The sequence below is a fragment of the Rhinichthys klamathensis genome, unplaced genomic scaffold (genome assembly GCF_029890125.1).
Source record: "Rhinichthys klamathensis goyatoka isolate OS25496 unplaced genomic scaffold, OSU_Roscu_1.1 h1tg000124l_1, whole genome shotgun sequence".
Taxonomy (NCBI): Eukaryota; Metazoa; Chordata; class Actinopteri; order Cypriniformes; family Leuciscidae; genus Rhinichthys; species Rhinichthys klamathensis.
The window spans coordinates 620,081-644,748 of NW_026606661.1; the positions used below are offsets into that span (position 1 = coordinate 620,081).

Consider the following 24,668-nt stretch of genomic DNA (forward strand, 5'->3'; position numbering starts at 1 on the left):
GGACGAGCGGTTATTTCTTGTTTGTTTGAGATTCTTTATTTGGCAATTTGTGAAGGATAAAAGTGCACTTGCAATTAAGAATAATGACAACATCATGTGAAATCAAACTAAAAGAAATGTTGGTTGAAATGTCGCAAATGATATATCGCTTCTAAGACATCTAATTATTTAACGTAACATTGCATCGAAACAAGAGAAGGGTACGAATGGATGTCATCAGTTATTACTAACCCCCTGTCCTTGGAAGAAATTGAGATTTCACCACCTACAGTTCCCATCTTGGGTGACAAAACATCCAGTTCGTGTCACACACAGCCTGTGTTATTTCTCTTTATCTCCAAGTTTTTGTGACACATTTGCATTTTCACACTACGCCAATGCTTCGTTCATGTTTCATCATGGGGGCCAGAAATACTGCCGCATTCTCCCGAAAAATGTAACAACTTTATTTCAAAAGATCAATTATCAGCATAGAAATGAGAATGCTGCTATATGACAGCATGTCAAGAAACTTTGTGTAACCGTTAAAAAACGGCCACTTCCCATCTGCTGCTGTAACTATGGCTACAGGCTATCCTTTGATTGACAATTCTCGCTCAACTTCACGACGAGGTGATGCAAGGATCCTCTATAGCATTCTCTAGTCTCCTTCATGTCTTAAGCTGAGCTTCTTGAAGTGAGGTAAAGAGGAGAAGTGAATTAGAATGAGAAGCTGCAGAGAGAGAAGGTGGGACGTCTGAAGTATAAGGAGCAGCTGTCGTCTCAGATGAAGAGAACCTAGCAGTATAATTTACAATAAGTTGTTAAACTTCAATTATACCGCCTCTCCAACCTTCTCTACAAGGAATAGGTGTTACAAAGCGGCAGACCATGGAAGGTTAACGGGGCTTTTCAGTAAGCAATGATATAACATGCCTTTTTTCTGTTTTATTCTTGGTATTTTAATGATAGTTAAAAGATAGTGAAAGAGTAGAGAGGAACTTAAATAGGGTGTCTATAAACAAGTTAAATTTAAGACTTTTTAAGACCTTTTTAATGCCACTTTGAATAAAATTTAAGACCAAACCTGTGATGAAAATACACAATCTATTAAATGTGTATATGTAATATTTAATGTTTAACCTAAGTAATTGAAGTAATTTAATATGAACTGCTTCAATGTATGAATCAATATGAATCAATGTAACATTTGTAATTGTGAGAAGATTCAGCAAAATAGCTCCCGTCATGTTATGTTACTTAACTTTATGATATTTTATAAACAAAAAACTAAACATTTTGAGTTTTGACTGTAGTATGTTTTATCTTCTGTGAGTTTTTTTATGTGTGCTGTTATGCTCATTTGTTTTGATTTCTCACTATAAAATCTCTCACAGAGACAGGCAGCGAGTCTCAACAGCGCTACCAGAAATACATGATCAATCGCTGTTTATCAGGGACGTGCAGAGATCGAGTTCCTCAGGGGCAGGGGCTCAAATGTAAAAAGGGGCATATATATATACACTCACCTAAAGGATTATTAGGAACACCTGTTCAATTTCTCATTAATGCAATTATCTAATCAATTAATCACATGGCAGTTGCTTCAATGCATTTAGGGGTGTGGTCCTGGTCAAGACAATCTCCTGAACTCCAAACTGAATGTCAGAATGGGAAAGAAAGGTGATTTAAGCAATTTTGAGCGTGGCATGGTTGTTGGTGCCAGACGGGTCGGTCTGAGTATTTCACAATCTGCTCAGTTACTGGGATTGCACGAACAACCATTTCTAGGGTTTACAAAGAATGGTGTGAAAATTGAAAAACATCCAGTATGCGGCAGTCCTGTGGGCGAAGATGCCTTGTTGATGCAAGAGGTCAGAGGAGAATGGGCCGACTGATTCAAGCTGATAGAAGAGCAACTTTGACTGAAATAACCACTCGTTACAACCGAGGTATGCAGCAAAGCATTTGTGAAGCCACAACACGCACAACCTTGAGGCGGATGGACTACAACAGCAGAAGACCCCACCGGGTACCACTCATCTCCACTACAAATAGGAAAAAGAGGCTACAATTTGCAAGAGCTCACCAAAATTGGACAGTTGAAGACTGGAAAAATGTTGCCTGGTCTGATCAGTCTCGATTTCTGTTGAAACATTCAGATGGTAGAGTCAGAATTTGGCGTAAACAGAATGAGAACATGGATCCATCATGCCTTGTTACCACTGTGCAGGCTGGTGGTGGTGGTGTAATGGTGTGCGGGATGTTTTCTTGGCACACTTTAGGCCCCTTAGTGCCAATTGGGCATCGTTTAAATGCCACGGTCTACCTGAGCATTGTTTCTGACCAAGTCCATACCTTTATGGGCACCATGTACCCATCCTCTGATGGCTACTTCCAGCAGGATAATGCACCATGTCACAAAGCTCGAATCATTTCAAATTGGTTTCTTGAACATGACGATGAGTTCACTGTACAAAAATGGACCCCACAGTCACCAGATCTCAACCCAATAGAGCATCTTTGGGATGTGGTGGAACGGGAGCTTCGTGCCCTGGATGTGCATCCCACAAATCTCCATTAACTGCAAGATGCTATCCTATCAATATGGGCCAACATTTCTAAAGAATGCTTTCAGCACCTTGTTGAATCAATGCCACGTAGAATTAAGGCAGTTCCGAAGGCGAAAGGGGGTCAAACACAGTATTAGTATGGTGTTCCTAATAATCCTTTAGGTGAGTGTATATATGTGTATATATATATAAAATATATGTACCGGCCAAAAGTTTGGACACTAATGTTTTTGAAAGAAGCCTTTTATGCTCATCAAGGCTGCATTTATTTTATCTAAAAAAAAAAAAAAAAAACTGTAATATTGTGAAATATTTCCACAATTTATAATATATAACTACTATTATAATATACTTATAACCTTTGATACTTTTTTCAGGATTCTGAGTTAAAAAAAAGAAAAATTTATTTAAAATAGAAATATTTTGTACCAATATACACGACCGTTCAAAAGTTTGGGATCAGTAATATTTTTTTTCTTTTAAAAAATTTAAATAAATAATGGGCTATTTTTTGATATGTGCTAAATTGATCAAAAGTGACAGTAAAGACTTTCTATTTTAATTAAATACTGTTCTTTTAAACTTTTTATTCATCAATGAATCCTGAAAAAAGTATCACAGGTTAAAAAAAAACTGTTTCTGACATTCTGAAAAATCATGTGACACTGAAGACTGGAGTTATGGCTGTTGAAAATCCAGCTTTGTATCACAGAAATAAATGATATTTTTAAAATAGAAAAACATTTTAAATGGTAATAATATTTTTCTGTATTTTTTATCAAATAAATGCAGGCTTGATCACATAAGAGACTACACACAATAGGCCTGTAGGTCGCGCCTGTGTTTCATTTAACCAACTATGATAGTTTGATTAAATGGTAAACACATCAATATACATAGACTAAATAAAAAGTGACTTTAATACTAGGCCTACTTACCAGTAATGTGACTTTTGGTGCTGGTTTTGTGCAGTGCTTTGTAGTCAATTAACATCCATTGTTTAATTCAGATCACTTCATAAATGTTAATTCGTTTGTCCATCTATTTTCAAACGATTTATGAATGACTGGAAAATTACCGCTCCACTTCACATTGTCTAATGAAATTTTTAACTTCTTGTGCCAGATAACGATTGGTCGGTGTATTATACATTACAAACAGGCTTCAATGAATTCTGTAATATTTTTAATTGAATCGACGCACTACCTTTTATTATTGAAAAAAAAACAACGTTTTGTTCATTCCTTCCTGCCGTCGAGCAATATACTCACTGAAATAACTATATTTGGCTCGAGAACATCAGTTCGACTGTGGAATACCTATGTTTACACTAGTGCATTGTCATTTTAAAACACATAACTTTTGCTACGGTTACGCCTGCCGTCCATACATTACTCCAGAGTTTTAGACCCTCGTCCGAAGCAAGACACGCAACTTGACGCAAGTGACGCAACGCGTTGCGGCAACGACACCTCAGATTGACAGAAACGTAAAAATAAACGTGAATTTTCCCGCTTCGATGCTTCACTGGTTATTTGACGGACATTGGGTCCGTCACACTGGAGAAATGTTAGCGGTAATGTGACCAGAAATATTTAAGACCCATCGAATCTGAATTTAAGACATTTTAATACTTTTTAAGGCCTTTTATTAGGAAAACTTTATTTAAGACTTTTTAAGACTTTTTAAGGACCCGCGGCCACCCTGTTAAAGTATTGGGAGAAGATGGGACAATGAGATAACTCGTTAAAAAGTGCAATATTCGATATGCGACACAATTAGGGCTGCAACAATTAATCGATAAAATCGATAATAATCGATTATGAAAATCGCTGTCAACGAATGCCTATTATCGATTAGTTGGTCTGCTTACAACACGGGAAGCGTTTACTGGTGATTGGTTGAAACAGGCCAATCATGATGCTCTCTGTCTTACATGCGCTTCATGAGGCACACACACAAGGTCTCTCACCCTCCGTCGCTCTGCCGTGCGTGCGCGCTACATGGTTTGGAGCACAGATATCCATAAAGGCTAGATGTCTCGTCCGCGCTGCTGGCCAATGGAGGTCGACGTCTGCACCTGGCGGCCATCTTGTCACAGGCAGCTCGCTCACTCGTAACATTGTGTTTTAATGGTGCATGTACTTTTTAAATAACCATAACTTGCTAAATTTTCAACCGGTTTGGTTTGTTATAAACGTCAGAGATGTAGTTATGACACTGCATACTTATGAATAATACGTGTATAAATAAATAATCATCCAGAATTATAGCCACGTTAATAACGTTTGTAAGAAACCAAACCGTTTGTAAATCTGTCAAGATTTCAACGAGATAAGAGTATTTGTGTTCGTGCTGATCACTCATCTTACAGCAGGTACCACAGAGCCCGCCAGAAAGCTTGCCTGTGACAAGATGGCCGCCGGTGGTGACGATAGATACTCCACCGTAAGATATCTAGCCTTTATTATGGATATCTATAGTTTGGAGCACAGTCTCTTCTGTCTCGCATGCGCGCTCTTGCTTGCGCGCTCTAGATTCCGGGAGTTTGAATAATTTGCGGGCATCAGGGAGCCGCTATCAATATGCGGGTGACTCCCGGAACTTCCGGGAGACTTGGGATGTCTGTATTTTGTCTCGAGCATCAGGTTGCGCAATCAGTTCGCTCGCAACATAAGTGATGGATTAAAATAGCGCTACCGCAGAAATAGGTTAAATTAAAACGGTGTTTACAAAGTGAAGCACTAAATATAAAGGCAGTTAATAACAGCAGCAGTAAAATATTGTTTTTTTAGTCACTGTACTCAGTGGTTTTCAGGGAATGCTTGTGCATTAATGCATCATTTTTCCTGTCCTTTTAATCAAGACTGTTAGCTTGCGTACCTCTATTCTGTTCTCTCTTTATAGCATTTTTAATTGTTTTTCAAACGCGATCTACTCTATGTTCACACACTTGTTTTCAGTCTTTCTATATTTATTTAATCAATTTATCCTTATAATTCAATTCATTTTAAATAAAAATTAAATGAATTATATATTTTAGATGTTTATCTTCACATCTGAACAACATGTATGTGTAAATTATTTTAACAAAAATGATGTTAAAACACAATATGTTGGATATAATTTTTTTTTTTTATACATTAATCATGGTTGTCAACTTGCCATCAGCAATTATCATTAGAAACAATGCAAATATTGATACGAGTAAAACTCAATGTGTGGCTTTTGCACTTTTTAAAGTACACTTTTACACATAAATACCCTGATTTAGGGGTTTATTTAGTTATAATAAACAAAAAATCAAATAGATTTTTTTATCCGATTAATCGGAAAAATTAATCGCCCGATTAATCGATTATCAAAATAATCGTTAGTTGCAGCCCTAGACACAATAATGCTTTAGGTGTGTAAAATGTATTTAAATTATATTTATATAAACAACAATGTTTCAACAACAGAAATTGAATATTCAAATGTAAAAATAAAACTGCTTAGTTTTAGACTGTGATTCTTATTAAAGCTACACAAGATATTCAGTGAAAGAGCAGTGAGTAATTTTCTCTTTGTCTATTGTTGTTTGATTAACATTAAGCACACAGACAGAAGCAGGCTTATGAAGGCTGATGTCACTTTAAAAGCTACACGGATCCAATATATTGTTACACATGCTAACTGTTTTCTCCACTTAAGACATAACTGACTGTGTTTACGTGAAAACTCACCAAGAAGAGAACTGAAAGTGCTGTCTGAGAGGCGGCTTCCTGTGCATGTGAGCAGGCCCTACTACGCTTATTTCACCTAATAACATTTAGTATGTCACCCGTATGTAACAGTCATGTATCCGGTCTATTCTCTGCTGTCTGCGTCAAGATAAAACTTAGACTTTCCATAATCTTTTGAAGTATAAAAATCATTCAGTTATTGTAAGCCATTGCGATATGCATATCGAGCTATGTACTTTTGCGATATTTCGATTTACCATGCGGCCCTACTACTCTACTGTTCAAAAGTCAGTAACATTTTTTAAACATTTTTGAAAGATGTTTCACTTGGAATTTATTTTACAGTACATGCACTTATAATCAGTACATACAGTATGTACATGGGGAACATGACTGTAAAATGAATTGCTACCTATGTTTCTTATGCTCACCAAATGGTAAATGGACTGCATTTATATAGCGCTTTCACAGACCCAATGGCCACCAAAGCGCTTTACATTTGCCTCACATTCACCCATTCACACACTCATTCATACACCGACGGGCAACGGCAGCCATGCAAGGCGCCATCCCGCTCGTCGGGAGCAGCCGGGGTTAGGTGTCTTGCTCAAGGACACCTCGACACTTGGTCAGGTGGAACCGAGGATTGAACCACCAACCTTCCGGTTTGTAGACAACCCACATGAACCACTGAGCCACTGCCGCCCCTAGGCTGTCTTCAGTGTCACATGATCCTTCAGAGATCATTCTAATATGCTCATTTGATGCACAAGAAATATTGTTATCAATGTTGAAAATGTTGTTCTGCTTAATATTTTTCTGGGAACCACAATACATATTTTTTAAGGATAATTAGGGATTACTTGATGAAGAAATGATAAGAAAGTTCAAGAAAAAGTAAACATCTGTAACATTGTAAATTGATATGCAATGATCAATTTAATGCACCCTTGCTGAATAAAATGATTAATTTCTTTAAAAATGTAATTTATTAACTTATTTACAAAATGACACTTCAAATATTCTATTAATATTATGAAATTAATATGTAGAAAATAATACTGATAAAAAAAATAATTAGGTGTGGTAGAGTGATACAATTTAAGCTCACAAGATGTTCACTAAACTGCTGAAATTAAACAAGCATTAATATATCAAGTATAATATATCAACCCAACTTTTACCACATGGAAAATATGCGATTCCAATGGTTATGTGACAGTGCTAATATCTAACTTAAGACTAACTAATCCAAAAAAATTATAAAAATTAAATAAAAAATAGATGTTATTATATAGAAAAAGGTTTTGTCAGGTAATCTAAAAATGTCCTTGATTGTGAACATCTAAATCAACTGTGCACGGCTCCCAGCAGTACTTGATTCTGATTGGTCGATCAAAAGATGGATGTTTATGTATATTCTTGAAGCAGTAAACTGTACGATTGACTATTTGGGCAAGTGATTTCATACATAAGAGAGATAATTTCAACTTTTTCTTCTCACATAATAAACTAATTGCAACTCAGATAAATATGTTATGTCCATTTATTTATAAGTATCCATATAATAAACAAAACTAATGTACAGCGATCAGCCTGTTAGGGTTTATTTTGTGATAATATTCCTTACTTATTCAAGTCCCAAAAATGATTCTATATGGCCAAATAAACCTGACAGCACTAAGTTACACCAACAAAGGTACGTATAGGTCAGATCAGGTAGAAATGCACTTTTTCACTTTAAATTGTAGTTTGACATAAAAATAATAGTACTGAAGTATGATTACATAGGATCACAACATCAAACACCTCACAGCAATGACAGATTTAACCAGACGCTCCATTTGCTGAGCACATGCTTTACGTGCTCATGCTCAAACAGACTTTACGTAGTGCTATACAACACCATCTGGCTCAGGAGACAGGAGGCAGTTTGAGGATCTGTTGCACACTTTAAGTCTTTCTGCGTAACACATTCTTTACTACAACCTTTCTTCAAGAACGTAGTCACACACACCAGATGCCTTAGCTCAAAAGCAACAATCACAACTTTGATTATCCTCCGGGCTTGTGCATGGGCTTAAAGGCATAGTTTAAATAAAAAAACATACAATTCTGCCGTCATAACCTTGTGTCGTTCCAAATAATCATTTAAAAAAATTTCTGACCAAACATTTGCATTTACATTGATGATTTACATGATTGCAAGTGCTTTCAAGCTTCAAAAAGGACGCAAAAACACCATAAAGTACAAAATGGGGTCCATATGACTTGTGCACTATATTTAAAATCATCTCAAGTAATACAATAGCTATATGGAACAAAGTGAAATTTAAGCCATTATTCATGAAAATGTTCACCTCCTGTGAGCAGTTACCTAGAGTCAGTGAGTTGAACCTGGGAACTGAATCAGTCCAATTCATTTTCACAATCATTTTGTGAACCACTAATTCACTGACAAGATTCAGAAGAATACCAAAATTTCAGTAGTCAGTACCAATACCAGTAAAATGTCAAGATTCTCAATACCCATTTCGGTACCAGACAAAAACTGATGAATTAAGTACTTTAAAAAATGGTAGTCCGTTGGTTATCCCTGTCAATCACTGCAGTTTCCAATTTAATTGCCCATTTAAATACGGTTGTCAATCCAGAAACTTTGCAGGGTACTTAGCAGCATGAAAAACTAAACTTGTATTCAGATTGTGAATAGGTAACAAACAGAAAACGAGAGAAGAGCCCTCCTTTTATAATGACTTAGGCTCACTGAATTCATCACTCTTGCGAAAACTCTAATTATAATTAAAAAAGATGTCTTAATTGTACAATGAATCTCATTTACATTGTGTTTACACTTTGTTGGTTATAATGAAAGGATTCATGAGCGTTCAACCTCGTACATTTTCAGCGGTGTTAAACTTAGTGTTAAATTTGTCAGCTCTTTTTTTTATTTAGTCTTGGGGTACATTTACACGACAACGATGTGCTAAGAACGGAAACGTTTTTCCTTTGCTTGTCAAAACGACTAAAAACCCTGTTATGTATGCCAGACCAGTTGGCGATGTCACTTTGTAAAGAAACATTACGCGCCGTAATACGCATGTGCATGACGTCACCGTTTAAAAAAAATTGTGCTTTTGTTGTTTACATGGAAACGATAACGAGATTGTTTTCAAAAACTTGCACTTTGAAACCAGATTTTAAAAGCTTGTGTTTTCAGGCCGCCAAAACGCATAAAAGTTTCCCATTTTTAGTTGAAAACGCTGTTGTGTAAATGGCCTCTTTGTCTTAGACCTGTGCCAAAATGTACGTTTTAGTTTTTAAGCATATTTAGTCAACCTTGTCCTGTTTTTGTTTAGTCAAGTTTTAGATCTTTATCACAGACAAGGCTTAAAGGATAATTCCGGTATTTAGCATTTTGTGTCTAGTTTTCTAGTTTGTTTTGGATGAACTAGAGTGGTGGACACAGAAATTTTGACGATGGGTCCTGTCTCGACTTTTTGACTCTTTTAGAATCGCCTTTGACCGCTTCAGAGTGGCTGTCTACCGGCATGCACAAACATGTCCTTAAAACAACCCTTAAAGGGATAGTTCACTTTGAAATTAATTTTTGGTATGTTTTAGCTTACCTCAAGGGCATCCAAGATGTAGGTGTCTTTGTTTCCGCAGTAGTTTCAATTTTGATATTTTTAGGTCAAACCGTTCTTGTCTGTCAGTCATATAATGCAGGTCTATGGTCACCACCTCAAAGAGCATGCACAGAGAAGTCCAAATTAAACATGATTTAATGACTCGTAAATGTAAGTACTCATTGATGGCCTAAGACACGAAACGAGCGGTTTGTGTGAGAAAACGAACAGTATTTATATCGTTTTTACCTCTTGTAACCACAGCCACGTCCAAGTGATCTGAGGGCGCGGGCGCTTCGGTCTGCGCAAGCGCCGGAAGTGATCTCTCGCTCGTGTACGTCACTCATTGTTTACACAGAGATTTCAGAAGTGTTACCTTTCACTGTGAAGATCTAAACATATTTAGATACAGGAAATCGCAATGGAAGGCAATTTCGATATATCAACAGACAACGTTGAATTTTACACGTACATGCGCGAGAGATCACTTCCGGCGCTTTCCGGCGCTTGCGCAGATCGAAGCGCCCGCGCCCTTAGATGACTTGGACGTGGCTGTGGTTACAAGAGGTAAAAACTATATAAATACTGTTCGTTTTCTCACACAAACCGCTCGTTTCGTGTCTTAGGCCATCAATGTGTAGTTACATTTACGAGTCATTAAATCATGTTTAATTTGGACTTCTCTGTGCATGCTCTTTGAGGTGGTGACCATATACCTGCATTATATGACTGACAGACAAGAACGGTTTGGCCTAAAAATATCAAAATTGAAACTACTGCGGAAACAAAGACACCTACATCTTGGATGCCCTTGAGGTAAGCTAAAACATACCAAAAATTCATTTCAAAGTGAACTATCCCTTTAACGTTCGTTTTCAAAACTGTGCAACTCACCGAGTGGTTAGTGGTGTTCGTTGATGTTCCAAAACAAGAAGCGTAGCGAAATGCAGTTTATGTCTTGATTTATTTGGCATTTTGTAAAATCGCATTGATTTCTGTTGAAGGACTCATTGCTCGTTGAAATTACTGCGCTTCAGACTCAAATATCGAGCGGAAGTTTATACGCGGTTGTGAGGTATCTGAAAAAATAGTTCCACTATAGCAAATAACACGGATTGAAATCATCCATTGCGCCGATATATTTGTTTTTAATCATCAACGAACAGCACTAACCACTCGGTGAGTTGCACAGTTTTGAAAAGGAACGTTAAGGGTTGTTTAAGGACATGTTTGTGCATGCCGGTAGACAGCCACTCTGAAGCGGTAAAAAGGCGAGACAGGACCCACCCATCGTCAAAATTTCTGTGTCCACCACTATACTTCATCCAAAACAAACTAGAAAATAGACTCACAGTGCTAAATACTGGAATTATCCTTTAAGCCTAGTTCAAGAATAAAATGAATGTTTGAGCTGTTTTAACTGAAAGCAACTTACAGTGATATATTATGTCTGTGAAACCAGGCCTAAATGTCTGAGCATTTTAGTCTAGTTTTAGTCAATGAAACCTTAGTCACATTTTTCAATATGCAGCATAATGGTTAAATTAATAATCAAGATAATTTTGCACACAATTGTAATCACAACAATTGTTGTCATTTGAGATGTTTATTTTTTCATTTAATCAGAATTATTGCACTTTCACCTATAGGCATAAATCAAGAGATTGTCAGCTCATACGCATGGTTTATTTTACCTCATCTAGTTTCTTGATTTATTATAGGCTATTTATCATATAAATGAACATCTCTACATTATGAAAACTGCTAAAACAAGAAACTTCTCAAAAAATAAAACAGTGAAATTCCTAATTAGAAATTCCATTAATTGAAAATGACAAGTTTTTCTATTAAAACAACAGCATGACAAGAGACTTTGTATTAAAGGCTTGTAGTAAAGGCTTGTACAGCCGTCTGTAATATTGTGTCCTCTTTTTTTGGACAAAACAGTGATTTTGGTCAAGTTTGATTTTTTAACAACATTTAAGTTTTTTTTCGTCAACGATATAGCATGTTGATATAGTCACAGTTACAGTTTAATGATATTGGTGTCGTCTCGTCATTATCTCATCGTAGTCATGGAAAAAAAGGACGTCAACGAACATTTTTCGTCATAGATTTCCTTAACAAAATTAGCACTACTGACTGACACCTCTGATCGGCCATTTTGATCCTGCGCTCAACAGATTTGATTGTGATTGGCTACAATGCTCAATGCTTGTAAAAACACGCTGTAAATAGAAACATTTGACGCACAGAGAGCACTCAAACAAACACGAACGAGTGCATTTGAAAGCAACGTCTATCAGCGGCTACCGAATATACCTGGTACTCAGTACTACTGGTACTGCAGAAGTGCTGGTACAGTCAAGGTAGTAGCTGTACGTTTGACAACCTTAACTTGGAATATAGCGCACAGGCACTAGGGAAAGATGGGAGTAGTTCAGGAGGTTGAACTTAATGCACTTTGAAAGTGATGGACACTCGAGCTGGTGAGAGAAGGACATTCATCAAAAGGCTCCATGATTCAACCTTCCTGACAGGAAAGAGGAAGCTACTGATTAGCTTTTCCATTAAGCTTGATCAATTCTGGAACTGCACAAGGATCCAACTTTCTACAGCACATCTGAACAGTGTCAGGGGAACATGTTCATTAGAGGCCAGACGCTACATTAGCATTCTTAAGAACATACTTAACCACAAATAAATAAATCATAATATGTGAAGGAGAATAAAAACAGAGTCAGTCCAATATGTAGCTAAAATTTTCTCTCTCTTTTTTGCCTTTTGACAATAATTCTAAATACATATCTCAATAATTATGCATTTGCTTGAAAACGGCTCAAAAATAAACTACCACTCAGAAGTTTGGGATCATATGACATTGAAGAATATAGTAATGGCTGCTGAAAATTCAGCTTTGCCTTCACAGGAACAAATTACATTTTAAAATATATTCAAAAGAAGGTAGTTAAAAAAAAAAAAATCAAATAAATGCAGCCTTGGTGAGCATAAGAAACGTAAAAAAAAAAAAAAAAAAAAACTTTACCCACCACAAACTTTTGTACAGTAGTATATCACAATAATTATGTGTCTGTTTGAAAGCAGTTAAAAAATTGCCAAGTATATTCAACATGTTTAATGTAAGATCTAAAAGTAAAACTATGAATCTAATTACAAATATCACATTTTCCACACTACATGAATCTTCATTTATACCTTTCTTTAATTTTCATTTTATATCTTCATTCATTTTCCTTTATTTACCTATATACTTTTTACTGAAACGTAATTATAAAAACTCCTACACAGAAACATTGGCCAAACCAATGGAGTGAGTTTGGGGTGGGACTATCTGTTTGGCTGACCAATGGCAGTTGTGGAAACCAGTCAGAAAACGGTCACTATTTTTGCAATAAATTAAAAAAACTTAAAAAAAACAGTACATCAAATGTTTGATGTTCAATCTACAGCTATGATGGGAAAAATGTTGGACCAATGAGTTTTCACTTTGGGTGGGGGCTACCCAGTGCAATGCTGCAGAAATAGAAACCAATCGATTAAAGGGTTAGTTCGCCCATTTAAGACATGAAGTTGTATGCAATCCTTACCAGCACTATAGTGCATACACACTGACCCACTCTGTAGTCACCTCCCTGGTCAGAGTTCTGGCCGCTGGAAGTTTTTCAATAAAGTACTCCCGGTTATTTTCCGGGGCCACAAAACTGTGCGTTTTTGCGTGAAAAAATGATTTGCGTTTCAAAGCTTGATTAATTTACCACACAAAAAACACGCCGGTCAAAATTCATACCTCAGTTTTAATCTGCACTATTTTCTATCCATTTCTATCAATCCGCGCGGCTGTCAACGTCAACAGTGCGCACGTTTCTTTTGCGGTAGAAAGTTGGCAGTGAGCTCACCTGTAAAAAGGAGGAGGGTCACCTTGTGCCTCACAGCTGAAAACCACCTCTCTGTTCTTCTCCATGGAGTCTACTGGAAACACAATGCTGCCTGGCTGCTTGGAGAACACGGGAGTCTGCAGCGTGTTGCCTACAGACAGAGAGGGAGAGAGAGAGCGAGAGAAAGAGAGCGATCAGCACGCTCCACTTACAGACACCCAACCTGCTTGCAAAACAAGCTATTAGCTGGTGGCACTGAGCAGGCCAGCACTGGTAAGGCATTAGAGAGTCAAACCACAAGCAGACAAAACATATCAATTAATTCAACTAACACCACGGCAACTGTAATGGAATCGCCGTTGATTGATACAGAACAATGGTTTGAAGACACACGTTCATCGCTTTCCATCACCTCTGTGGTCTGTTTTTAACCTTCGCTATGGCAGCGCAGTTGTAACGGAAAACGCTCAAGCAATTAGACGTGTGGTAAGCGCCTCTCAGTTGTGATTTGAGGCTCTTCACGTGAGGTGACACACTGAGATTACTCACGCAACCTGCTCAGATAACCGCACAATTTTCTAGGTTTTGAGACATGGGACCAAAAAATAAATCTCGCCCCTGGTTTCACAGACAAGGCTTAAGCGTAGTCCCAGACTAAAATGCATTATTGAGCTGTTTTAACCCTTTGATGCACAACATGGGTCTAAATAGACCCGACTGAGTAACTTCATTTTCTATATCTTTGCAAGAAATTAATTTCAACATCAGTATTCCAGGTATTCCTCAATTAACTTGTTTTTAGATCATTACAAATCCTTATTTAAATTTTTCCTTTCTTACTTTTCGAATAAAAATCATTTTTGTGTCACTACCCTTCTAATGCGCAACATGGGTCTAAAAAGACCCGTATTCATGTTTCTTTGCTGAATATTTGAAAGAAATGTATTTTATCATTTATTCATCCAGGTATTCATTAAATATCTTGTTTTTGATTTCCAAAAATCATTATATTTATTTTTCCTTTCTTACTTTATAAACAAACACGGTTTTTGTATTTCTACATCAACATGGGGCATTTTACACACATGGGTCAAAAATGACCCATATAGGAACCTTTGATATTTATAAATAGTATAAATATATTTACTGCAGAAAACTATTCACCTGCCAGCTGCCACACATTTCACAATTCAACACGGCTGCTTTTGTATATTTCATGCATGTAAGTTTGATTTAATAAATTTTTTTGTCACAGAAAATATTTGATATTTTGTGAAAGACATCTAGATATAGCCTAATATTTGAACGTTTTAGGCTAAGGTTACTTTGACCTTGAAATCCATTACTAGTGCAAAAGAGAAACATGTCCAATACTATTAGCTACTTTGCGGTCGACATATTCTATTTTATCTAATAGGTCAACAAAATAAAAGTTGCAATAGAAAGTTATTTATATATACACAAGTATATATTGTCGCTGTTGGGCAGAAACCTTGTACCTCCATATTTATTTTTATTTGTGGTCATAAATCAATGCTAACGGTCACATAAGCCGTCGTGTGGTGGCGTTCTGGTGCACTATGGCTTCTGTCGCATCATCTGGGTGGATGCTGCACATTGGTGGTGGGGAGATCCCCCTACAGTTGCACTACACTACAGTTCAATTTCAGTGTTATCGGTTATGTGTGTTATGTGTGACAAAGTGGCCAATAAACATATTTCAAGTGTTACAGTAAATGTGTTGATCTAAACAACTGTGACATTGGCTATTTTAACAAAAAGTTTTCTTTATTCTTTTGTTTTATCGCGCTTGCATAGATGGGTCATTTTAGACCCATGTGTGTAAACTTGATGTTTTAACACAAAACCTAGGAAATATTAAAATATGAATTTGTGATAATTGAAAACAAGATATTTTGAATATTCATAAATCATGAAATTTATAGATCATAAAATATTAAATTCTCAAATAAAGGGATTTCAAAAGGTGAAACAAAAAAATGCCAAGCCTTGCATGAAATAACATAGGAAATGAATACGGGTCTTTTTAGACCCATGTTGTGCATTAGAAGGGGTATCCATAGTTTGCGCATCAAAGGGTTAACTGAAAACAACTTGCACTGACATATCTTAAAATATGTCAGTGCCATTGTTTTGTCTCGAGATGCACACCAGTAATGTGGTTTTTTAAGGCACGTTTATAAAAGCTACTTAAATGTTCTAATTGAACAAAGGCCTAATCCTGCTAAACCCTGTCTGTGAAACCGGGCCTTTATGTACCAAGCAAAAAACTATTTTGGCTCAATCTGTTAAACAAAAATATATATAGGCATTAAGTAAAATTTTAATGTTTCTTCAACATTTTAAAAAAAATCTGTCACTATATGAGGTATATTAAATAAGATCACTGAATGATAATGTAAAAATCATAATTCTCATAGTGAAAATACAATGTATTAATTGAAAACATTCCAGTGATCATTTTCAAAGAGGAAATGTTGTTACTTTCAAAAACTAATGCAATGGCTTGGGCATGTTTTCTTCCATCTCTCAAAATCTGCAAAACAGCTGAATATTACCAAATGATTATGAAGAGATTATAATATCAAAGCTGAAGAGACGTGGGTGAAGATAACATTAAAATATAATAATGCTGCTGTGCTGTTACATTTGCAGTCTTTTGTTGTTGGAAAAATCGATCTTGTCTATGAATTGCTCCTTTACTGTATTTAAACAGTCTGCCATTCTCCATAATTTGACACCTCAGCTAATTACACTTGTACTTTATATCACTTAAGGTGTTGCTGGTTTGTGCATGTTTGTTGGCTCTGTGCAAAAAAAACTCATTAAGTATTGCACTTCACCTCGCTAGATCTGTGCACAACTGATGAAGCAAATCTTGCAAAAGCAAAAGTAAAAACAGAGGAAGTAGAATTGAGACTAACTAACTTAGTCTGCAGCAGCCATAAAAAGCTCTAAAGGTCATCAGGCTTCTAAAGAGCAGCAGGAGTGAGCATTTTCTCCACAAACCAGAGAACATCCACACATATTTCAGCTTCAAAATTACAGAAAAATGCTTTTTAGCGACAAGGGGTGTCAGCACATCATTGGTTGTGCTAAATAAATCAGCAGCTTAGAAAATAATTCTAAACATTATTAAACAAGCGATAAAACGGGAGAAAAAGCAGCAGAAATCATAACCATTTTCTTAGGGTTCATTTCTGTGAAATCCATTTAATTCCATTTACTGAAAAATGCTTTCTGGTTTGAGAGCTTGTATTGCTTGCAGGAGACAGTGAGAGATACATTTTAAGCTTCTTTTAAGGAGAACATTTTTGGATTTCCTTTTTCCTGAGTTCTTTAAAAAAAATTAAAAAACATAAACGTATTTCTTTTTAGGCAGCCTGGTTGCATAATGTTTTGCCATAAGCCATGTAAATGTGTTTTGTACCTCAGACATTATTCAAAAAGTGTTGGCACTAAAAAATAGTTCATATATAAAAAATATATTTCTACATTTCTTTTGGATATATAAAAATGAAAGGGCAAAAAAAATTCTGGTATCAGCTCACTCCATATGAAATGCTGAAAAACAATTCTGATTGTAATATAAAAATATATATATAAGACCTTAAAATACATACAGCAGGCTTTAAGTTTCAACATTTCTATCCAATACCTTTCTAAACATAATTGATGCCAATTTATATAATGCATTATCACCGAATATTGATTAATTTCACTAAATTTCATATAAACACTCTTAAATTATAATATTATATTTACAAACTATAACAAATTGACTTAAATGTAAACCATGATTTAAATAAAAATCTGAAAATAAATTAGTATCAACAACATTTATTTTACAAACAAAAATATGTTAATTTGTGTGTGTGTGTGTGTGTGTGTGTGTGTGTGGTCGTGGTAAACCCTGCGTTGTGAGGACCAAAGTCCCCACAAAGATAGTAATACCAGTAATTTTTTACCTTGTGGGGACATTTTTTTGGTCCCCATGAGGAAAACAGCTTATAAATCATACTAAGTGATGTTTTTTTGAAAATGTAAAAATCCAGAAAGTTTTCTTTGATGGTTAGGTTCAGGGCTAGGGTTAGTGTAAGGGGGTAGAATATATAGTTTGTACCGTATAAGAATCAGTATGTCTATGGAAAGTCCCCATAAAACAAGAAAACACAATATGAGTGTGTGTGTTAATTTAGAAATAACACATGAAATCAAGTGACGACCTGCTGTAAAATCTGAGTAATTTGAGAATATACGTAAATCTCAGGAATTATATCTTTCAATTGAAAGGCTTTGTAATGTGTTCAAATATCAAAAAGATACCCAGCTCTCATGTTCTGCTTCATCTCAAAATATTTGAGTGTCAGTCAGTGTTCACCATCCATTCTACAACAACTGATGCGTCTTTCCAGAGTAAATGGATACTTACATCACTGGTGAAGAGCGCATTCGATACTAAGTGCCTTATTTTGCATCCTTTTTCATTTTATTGGATTGAGTGTATATGTGTAAACAAGTAAAAACAGTTGTCTACACAATAACACAGTAAAATTTGTTCCACAGCGCATAAGTGCGTGTGAATCACTACCACCTGTATGGCTGCTCTCTAGGTCCCGGGAGCTTTAATTGGGCTTGTTTTGCTTCCCATCGCAGAGACAGTTACTTCATCAGAGCTCTAACTATCTCTACTAATTCCTCCTGTGACATGACAATGACAGCCCCTTATTTTAGTGTCAGAGGCACCACGGTACATTCTCTCTGTACCTGGTGATAAACACTGCTCCACAACACATTGTTTGGATTTGGTTGGTAAAAATGCGATTATGAGTATCTTTTTAGGATATAAAATTCATCCTGGAATGCCTTTACTGTCACTTTTGATCAATTTATTGCATTCCTGCTTAATACAAGTTTTTTTTTAAAGGGGTCATATAATGCTAATTTTTGTACAAGCTAATATGATTATTTAGGGTCTAAATTAAAAGTTTGTAATATAATTTTATTAAAAATTCTCATTAGTATTGTAAGAAAACACTTATTTTACCTGGTCAAAAACAGCTCTGTTTTCAGCACGCCGTTTCAGTGCATATGACTTTAAATGATAATGAGCTTTTCTCACCCCGCCTCTCTGTTCTGTGCGTACACCGTTTGTAACACAATAACACAACAACTATAACGCGTTGTTCATTATAGACGTGGGATTATGAATTATATTGAGAAAGTCGTAAATAGAAAACATGCCGTAATGTACCCTGAGTGTAAACCTTAGACGCATTGTGAAGCGTGCAGCAAGCGATTTGCAAAGATTAATATACGTATTAATATAAAGGTTAATAAAACGTTACACTCACTTCAGTTCTTCTGGAGGTTCAGCAGGAACACGAATAGTTGGATCCTTTATTCAGGAGCCGCTTCTTAGCAAAACCAGCTTTATACTGACTAGGGGTGTGCACGAATATTCGAATTTTCGAATATTCGATCTGTAATTATTATTCGAAAAATAAAATACTATTCGAATTTTACTACGTTGCTTTGCTGGCCGTAAGTGCAGTGAATCCATGATAAATCCCAAGCACTAACTCGCAGTTATAATTAAATGCACTGGGTGGCGCTGTGGAGTGTGTTAACAAGTTGTGTGTATTTGATCACATAATGTTGTCGTCTGCCTCGCGAAGTTTGGAATTACTCGAAAATGATCTTACTAAATGGAATTACTTTTGATCAAATTAATTAATTAATCTGAGTTATAATATCATCACCACAATGAGAAATCCCATGAAATCCAAACAGTCGAATGAGGAAAGGCAGCTGACCATCACTGCATCACGACTGCAGGTAAGCGCAGCTGGACCCCGCGTGATCCGAAATGATAACTTATATAGCAAAATTATTTTAAGACATATACTTCCTTTAAGTTTTGTTGAGGGAGACCGGTTTAAGAACAGAAAATGCAAAGTGCTGTTAGAAACTTAGAGCACCGAAATCTTTGTGTCTCTGAAACGTCTGTCAGCAAAGCGCCTTTTCTCACTCGAGCATAAATTGCTGGCGGCGCCCCTGCATTTGGATATTATTGTTTTTCTCAATATAAACGTGAAACAATATAAACACGATAATCATATGCTGACTCGAGTGTGTGTACGTTCTGTACGATATCTGGCGCTATCTGCTTTATTATGGGCCTTTCACACAGGACGCGGAAAGCGTTGCGCTATGAAACCAATTCATTTCAATGGCTTGCGCCGCGCGAAGACGTTTTGTTGCTGCGTCGACCAAAGCGCAAGCGCAGCTCGCGCGCATGCCGCGGTCAAAGTTCAAAATAGTTCGACTTTTGCCGCTGCACTCTGTGACGATTACCAGCGCGGCCAATAGAAACGGGACATCCAAACAAACACGGAAATCAAAATGGATGAACGGCTAGCACTGTGCACGGGACAGATACATAGTTTACTGCTGACCGAAAGGAGGAACAAAAATCTAAATAACTAACGTTATTATACTGACGTGTAGAACTCCCGCTTAAGGTTTTTGAAAACTCTGCCTACTTTGCTCTGGCATAGCGCAGCGCAAATCACGTTGTATCTGAAGGGCAACGCTGAACCCAGCGGCCAGCGCAGCGCATTCCGCGTCCTGTGCGAAAGCCCCTTTAGTTCGTTTGCGCTGCTTGAGCATGCTTTTATTAATGCTTTTGTTTTTTATATTTTTTTGTTTACACATAGGCCTACTGTTTAATGTTTTCAACTAAAAGAATACTTTAACATATATTGTAAGCTTGTTGTGTATATTGCCTAATTGTAAGCTTGTTCAGAAATGGTGACAAAAACTAAATGGTAACTTAAAAAATAACGTCTTTTTCGTTAAACGTCATTTAAATAAACGAATATTTGAATATTCGATTTTTATGAGCCCGAATATTCGAATGCAATATTTTTGAAAAATGTCCATCCCTAATACTGACCCTTCTTTATAAAGCAGTCTGGTGTGTGAAATGATTCGTGCAAACATGAACGCATTGACGTTGCTCGTGGGGAATATTCCCTTCGAAAACAAACTCAGCCACTGCGTCTTTAGCGGTTCGGATTTAGGAACATCAAAATCACTCTGTGTTCCTTGTACACCCAAGAACAGAACACCACAATCGCTTAGACGCCATTCTGCTCATAGACAGCTCCAGCATATATCAACAATGGCCGCGCCGGTCCGCGCGGAGTATGCACAATCGTGGGAGGGGCGTCCATTTTATTGACGTCACCAAAACGAACGGCTCAATTTGAGGCAGGGGAAAACATATAAGGAGATTAAAACAAAAACACTGGATGGATTTTTATCATTATATGATGGTTGTGTACAGACACTGCCAACACACATTTCAGTACAATCAACTTGTAAAAGTGCATGTATCATTATATGACCCCTTTAAGGGATGGATGGATGGATGGGTGGATGGATGGATGGGTGGATGGATGGATGTACTGATCTATCCTTCAGTCCTCCTATTTTTTTTTGCAAATAAGCAAATGCCATTGGTTTGATGTACATTCTCCATAATTTTACACCTACAGCCTCAGCTAATTACACTTGTACTTTGTATAACTTAAAGGGTTAGTTCGCCCATTTAAGACATGAAGTTGTATGCAATCCTTACCAGCACTACAGTGCATACACACTGACCCACTCTCTTGTCACCTCCCTGGTCAGAGTTCTGGCCGCTGGAAGTTTTTCAATGAAGTACTCCCGGTTATTTTCCGGGGTCACAAAACTGTGCGTTTTTACGTGAAAAAATGATTTGCGTTTCAAAGCTTGATTAATTTACCACACAAAAAACACGCCGGTCAAAATTCATACCTCAGTTTTAATCGGCACTATTTTCTATCCATTTCTATCAATCCGCGCTGCTGTCAACGTCAACAGTGCGCACGTTCCGATCAGCTGTTGATAGCGCGACTCGCTGACAACGTGTCTGACTGCGAAACTTCTGATGATTAAACCAATTTTAGCACAATGCCAGACGGATCAGATGATGAAAGTAATTTTTGTGACCCCGGAAAATAACCGGGAGTACTTCATTGAAAAACTTTCCAGCGGCCAGAACTCTGACCAGGGAGGTGACAAGAGAGTGGGTCAGTGTGTATGCACTATAGTGCTGGTAAGGATTGCATACAACTTCATGTCTCAAATGGGCGAACTAACCCTTTAAGGTGTTGCTGGTTTGTGCATGTTTGTTGTCTCTGTGCAAAGAAAACTCATTAAGTATTGCACTTCACCTCGCTAGATCTGTGCACAACTGATGAAGCAAATTTCGCAAAAGTAAAAACAGAGGAAGAAGAATTGAGACTAACTAACTTAGTCTGCAGCAGTCATAAAAAGCGCTAAAGGTCATCGGGCTTCTAAAGAGCAGCAGGAGTGAGCATTTTCTCCAAACCAGAGAACATCCACACATATTTCAGCTTCAAAATAACAGAAAAATGCTTTTTAGCGACAAGGGGTGTCAGCACATCATTGGTTGTGCTAAATAAATAAGCAGCTTAGAAAATTTTCAAAACAATTTAACCAAGCGATAAGATGTGGGGGAAAAGCAGCAGAAATCATAACAATTTTCCAAGGGTTATTTTCTGAGAAATCCATTTAATTCCATTAACTGCAAAATGCTTTCAGCTTTGAGAGCTTGTATTGCAGATAGATAGATAGATAGATAGATAGATAGATAGATAGATAGATAGATAGATAGATAGATAGATAGATAGATAGATAGATAGATAGATAGATAGATAGATAGATAGATAGATAGATAGATAGATAGATAGATAGATAATCAGAATCCATTTATCAGAAAAAACCTACACATTTCACTTCATAAGACATTTATTCAACCGATATGTGCACAATTCCAGAGGGAGAGCACTAAAAATATTCTGTATGTTTGACATAGTGTTATCTTGTCTTATGTTACTGTTGATGTTGGATGCAGAGGGGCCAATCACCTGTACAAACACAAACGGAATATATCCAGAGGACATATGACACAAGGCATGAGACACGTTTCACGAGCCTTGCATCATGTCTTGCTCCATGACAACGTACATCAATGAACAACAACACCACAAGGACTGACAAGACTTTTAAAAAACAAAGTTAACGTTTTAATTCAAAATAAGATCTTTAAAATCACATTAAATGGTGGCAACAGCACAATCAGGAACAGGTGCGTTTATCCTTCGGGAAGACGAGTCGGTTCAAAACTGCAAGATTGCATGTGTTGTGATCAACCGCATCTCCCAGTCAGTCAATTAACGACGCATTCTCATTAAAAGATCCCTGCAGTGTCAAGAAAGACTTCAACTTAAGTCTGTCACATTTTTCCTCATCAAAAACATCTCGGCTTGCTCTGCCAAACATGTTATGATACCTCAAACAAGCATTAGGAGGAAGTCAGAGAGAGAGGGGGAGGAGGTAGGAACGGGATCGGTTTGCAATTCCCATGAATAAAACATTTATCGATATATACATATGCAGAAGAAAATGTCGAGCAAGCGCAACCGACAACAAAACGAAGCAGGTGCCAAAAAGGGAAACATAAAAAAAACGAGAACGGTAGAAAAGAAAACAGGACCAGCGGTGAATCGCTGACATCACCAATTAACAAGGGCTTGCCTGCGCAGCCATCTAGGGATGCGTTTGACTTCATGCAGCCACGAGGAGAATAATTGCATCCCCCGAGATGGAGCAGGTGAGTCCACCTGGAGCGGAACAAGGGCTTCTGTTACCCAGAGACGGTCTTGGCTTTCATCAACAAGAAGTCAGCTCCCGCTAATACTGTCATCAATGAACTGCAATGAAATCAAATGAAAGCTAATGAAAGCTTTAATCTAGTCAATCGCAGGAACCGAGCAGCCTGGTATTAAGACGTCATCCTGCGCAAGATTATTTTTCACAAAGTCAGGAGGTACTTGAAATATCACAGGCGCTGGAGTGTCTCACTAAAAATTGATTACTTGGGGGTTTCTGGTCTCCTTCAAAGACCAGATGGAGAGACTGAGGCTGAGGCTGCAGAAATGCAGACGTGGACGAGGATCAGGACAGTGCTGTATCAGAGGCTCAGCTGTACTCTGCTCGATAGTCTTTTTGAGGAGTCCGCAGGGCTGTGCTAATAGGACACTGCCACTGTTGGCCTGGCAACGGGACACAGGGTGGCGTAGACCAGATGCCGTGGTCCACAGAACAGCGGAGGGTGCGAATAGCAGTTGGAAGAGAAAAAAAAGAGAAAAAACATGACAAAAGGTTGCAAGTTTCTCTTATCTCATCCCGTTCGGTGGTTCACAGTGATTTAAGATCAAGCTACAACAGAAAAAGATCAAAAGACACAAAGAATAGATAGAACGGAACAGGCACCAAAAATGTACTTTACTGTATGAAGTAGCATTTAAATCAATTGATTTCATTCAAGTCAACAACATCGGTGTCTGTCTAACATCGCTGAATTGTCTAATAAGCTAAATACATTAGGTTACAGTACATCAACAAAAAGTGGCTCGTGGCATCACTTGCACTGTTGCAGGGTTGTCACTTTTTTACTGTCTATTTTCAGGCTCCATATAACAGTAAACAAAGTCAATGTGCAACGTAAAGGTGATAAACAGTTAAATGCAAAAAGTCAATCACAATTCAGTATGCAAATCGTGGTCAAAAATAAGACCAATCACAGTTCACCGTTATGTTTTGAATAATGAGATTCTGAGAATATTGACAATGGGACATTTTCACACTTCAATTTAATTTCCAAAATTTCACACAAAAAAAGTTTTAAAACTTAAAATTATTTAAAAATGTAAACCAACAGTTGGGTTT

The 24,668-nt window shown here is 37.0% G+C and overlaps 1 protein-coding gene across 4 annotated transcripts in view; it reads right to left on the reverse strand.

Moving 5' to 3' along the window:
- The window catches only part of cntn4 (contactin 4), a 175,525-nt gene that overhangs the window by 104,053 nt on the left and 46,804 nt on the right, over positions 1 to 24,668 (reverse strand). For all 4 annotated transcript variants that reach the window (XM_056256197.1, XM_056256199.1, XM_056256196.1 and 1 more), the window contains exon 3: positions 13,824 to 13,953. In XM_056256197.1, the coding sequence (XP_056112172.1) occupies positions 13,824 to 13,953 (130 nt within the window). The remainder of the gene's footprint in view (positions 1 to 13,823; positions 13,954 to 24,668) is intronic.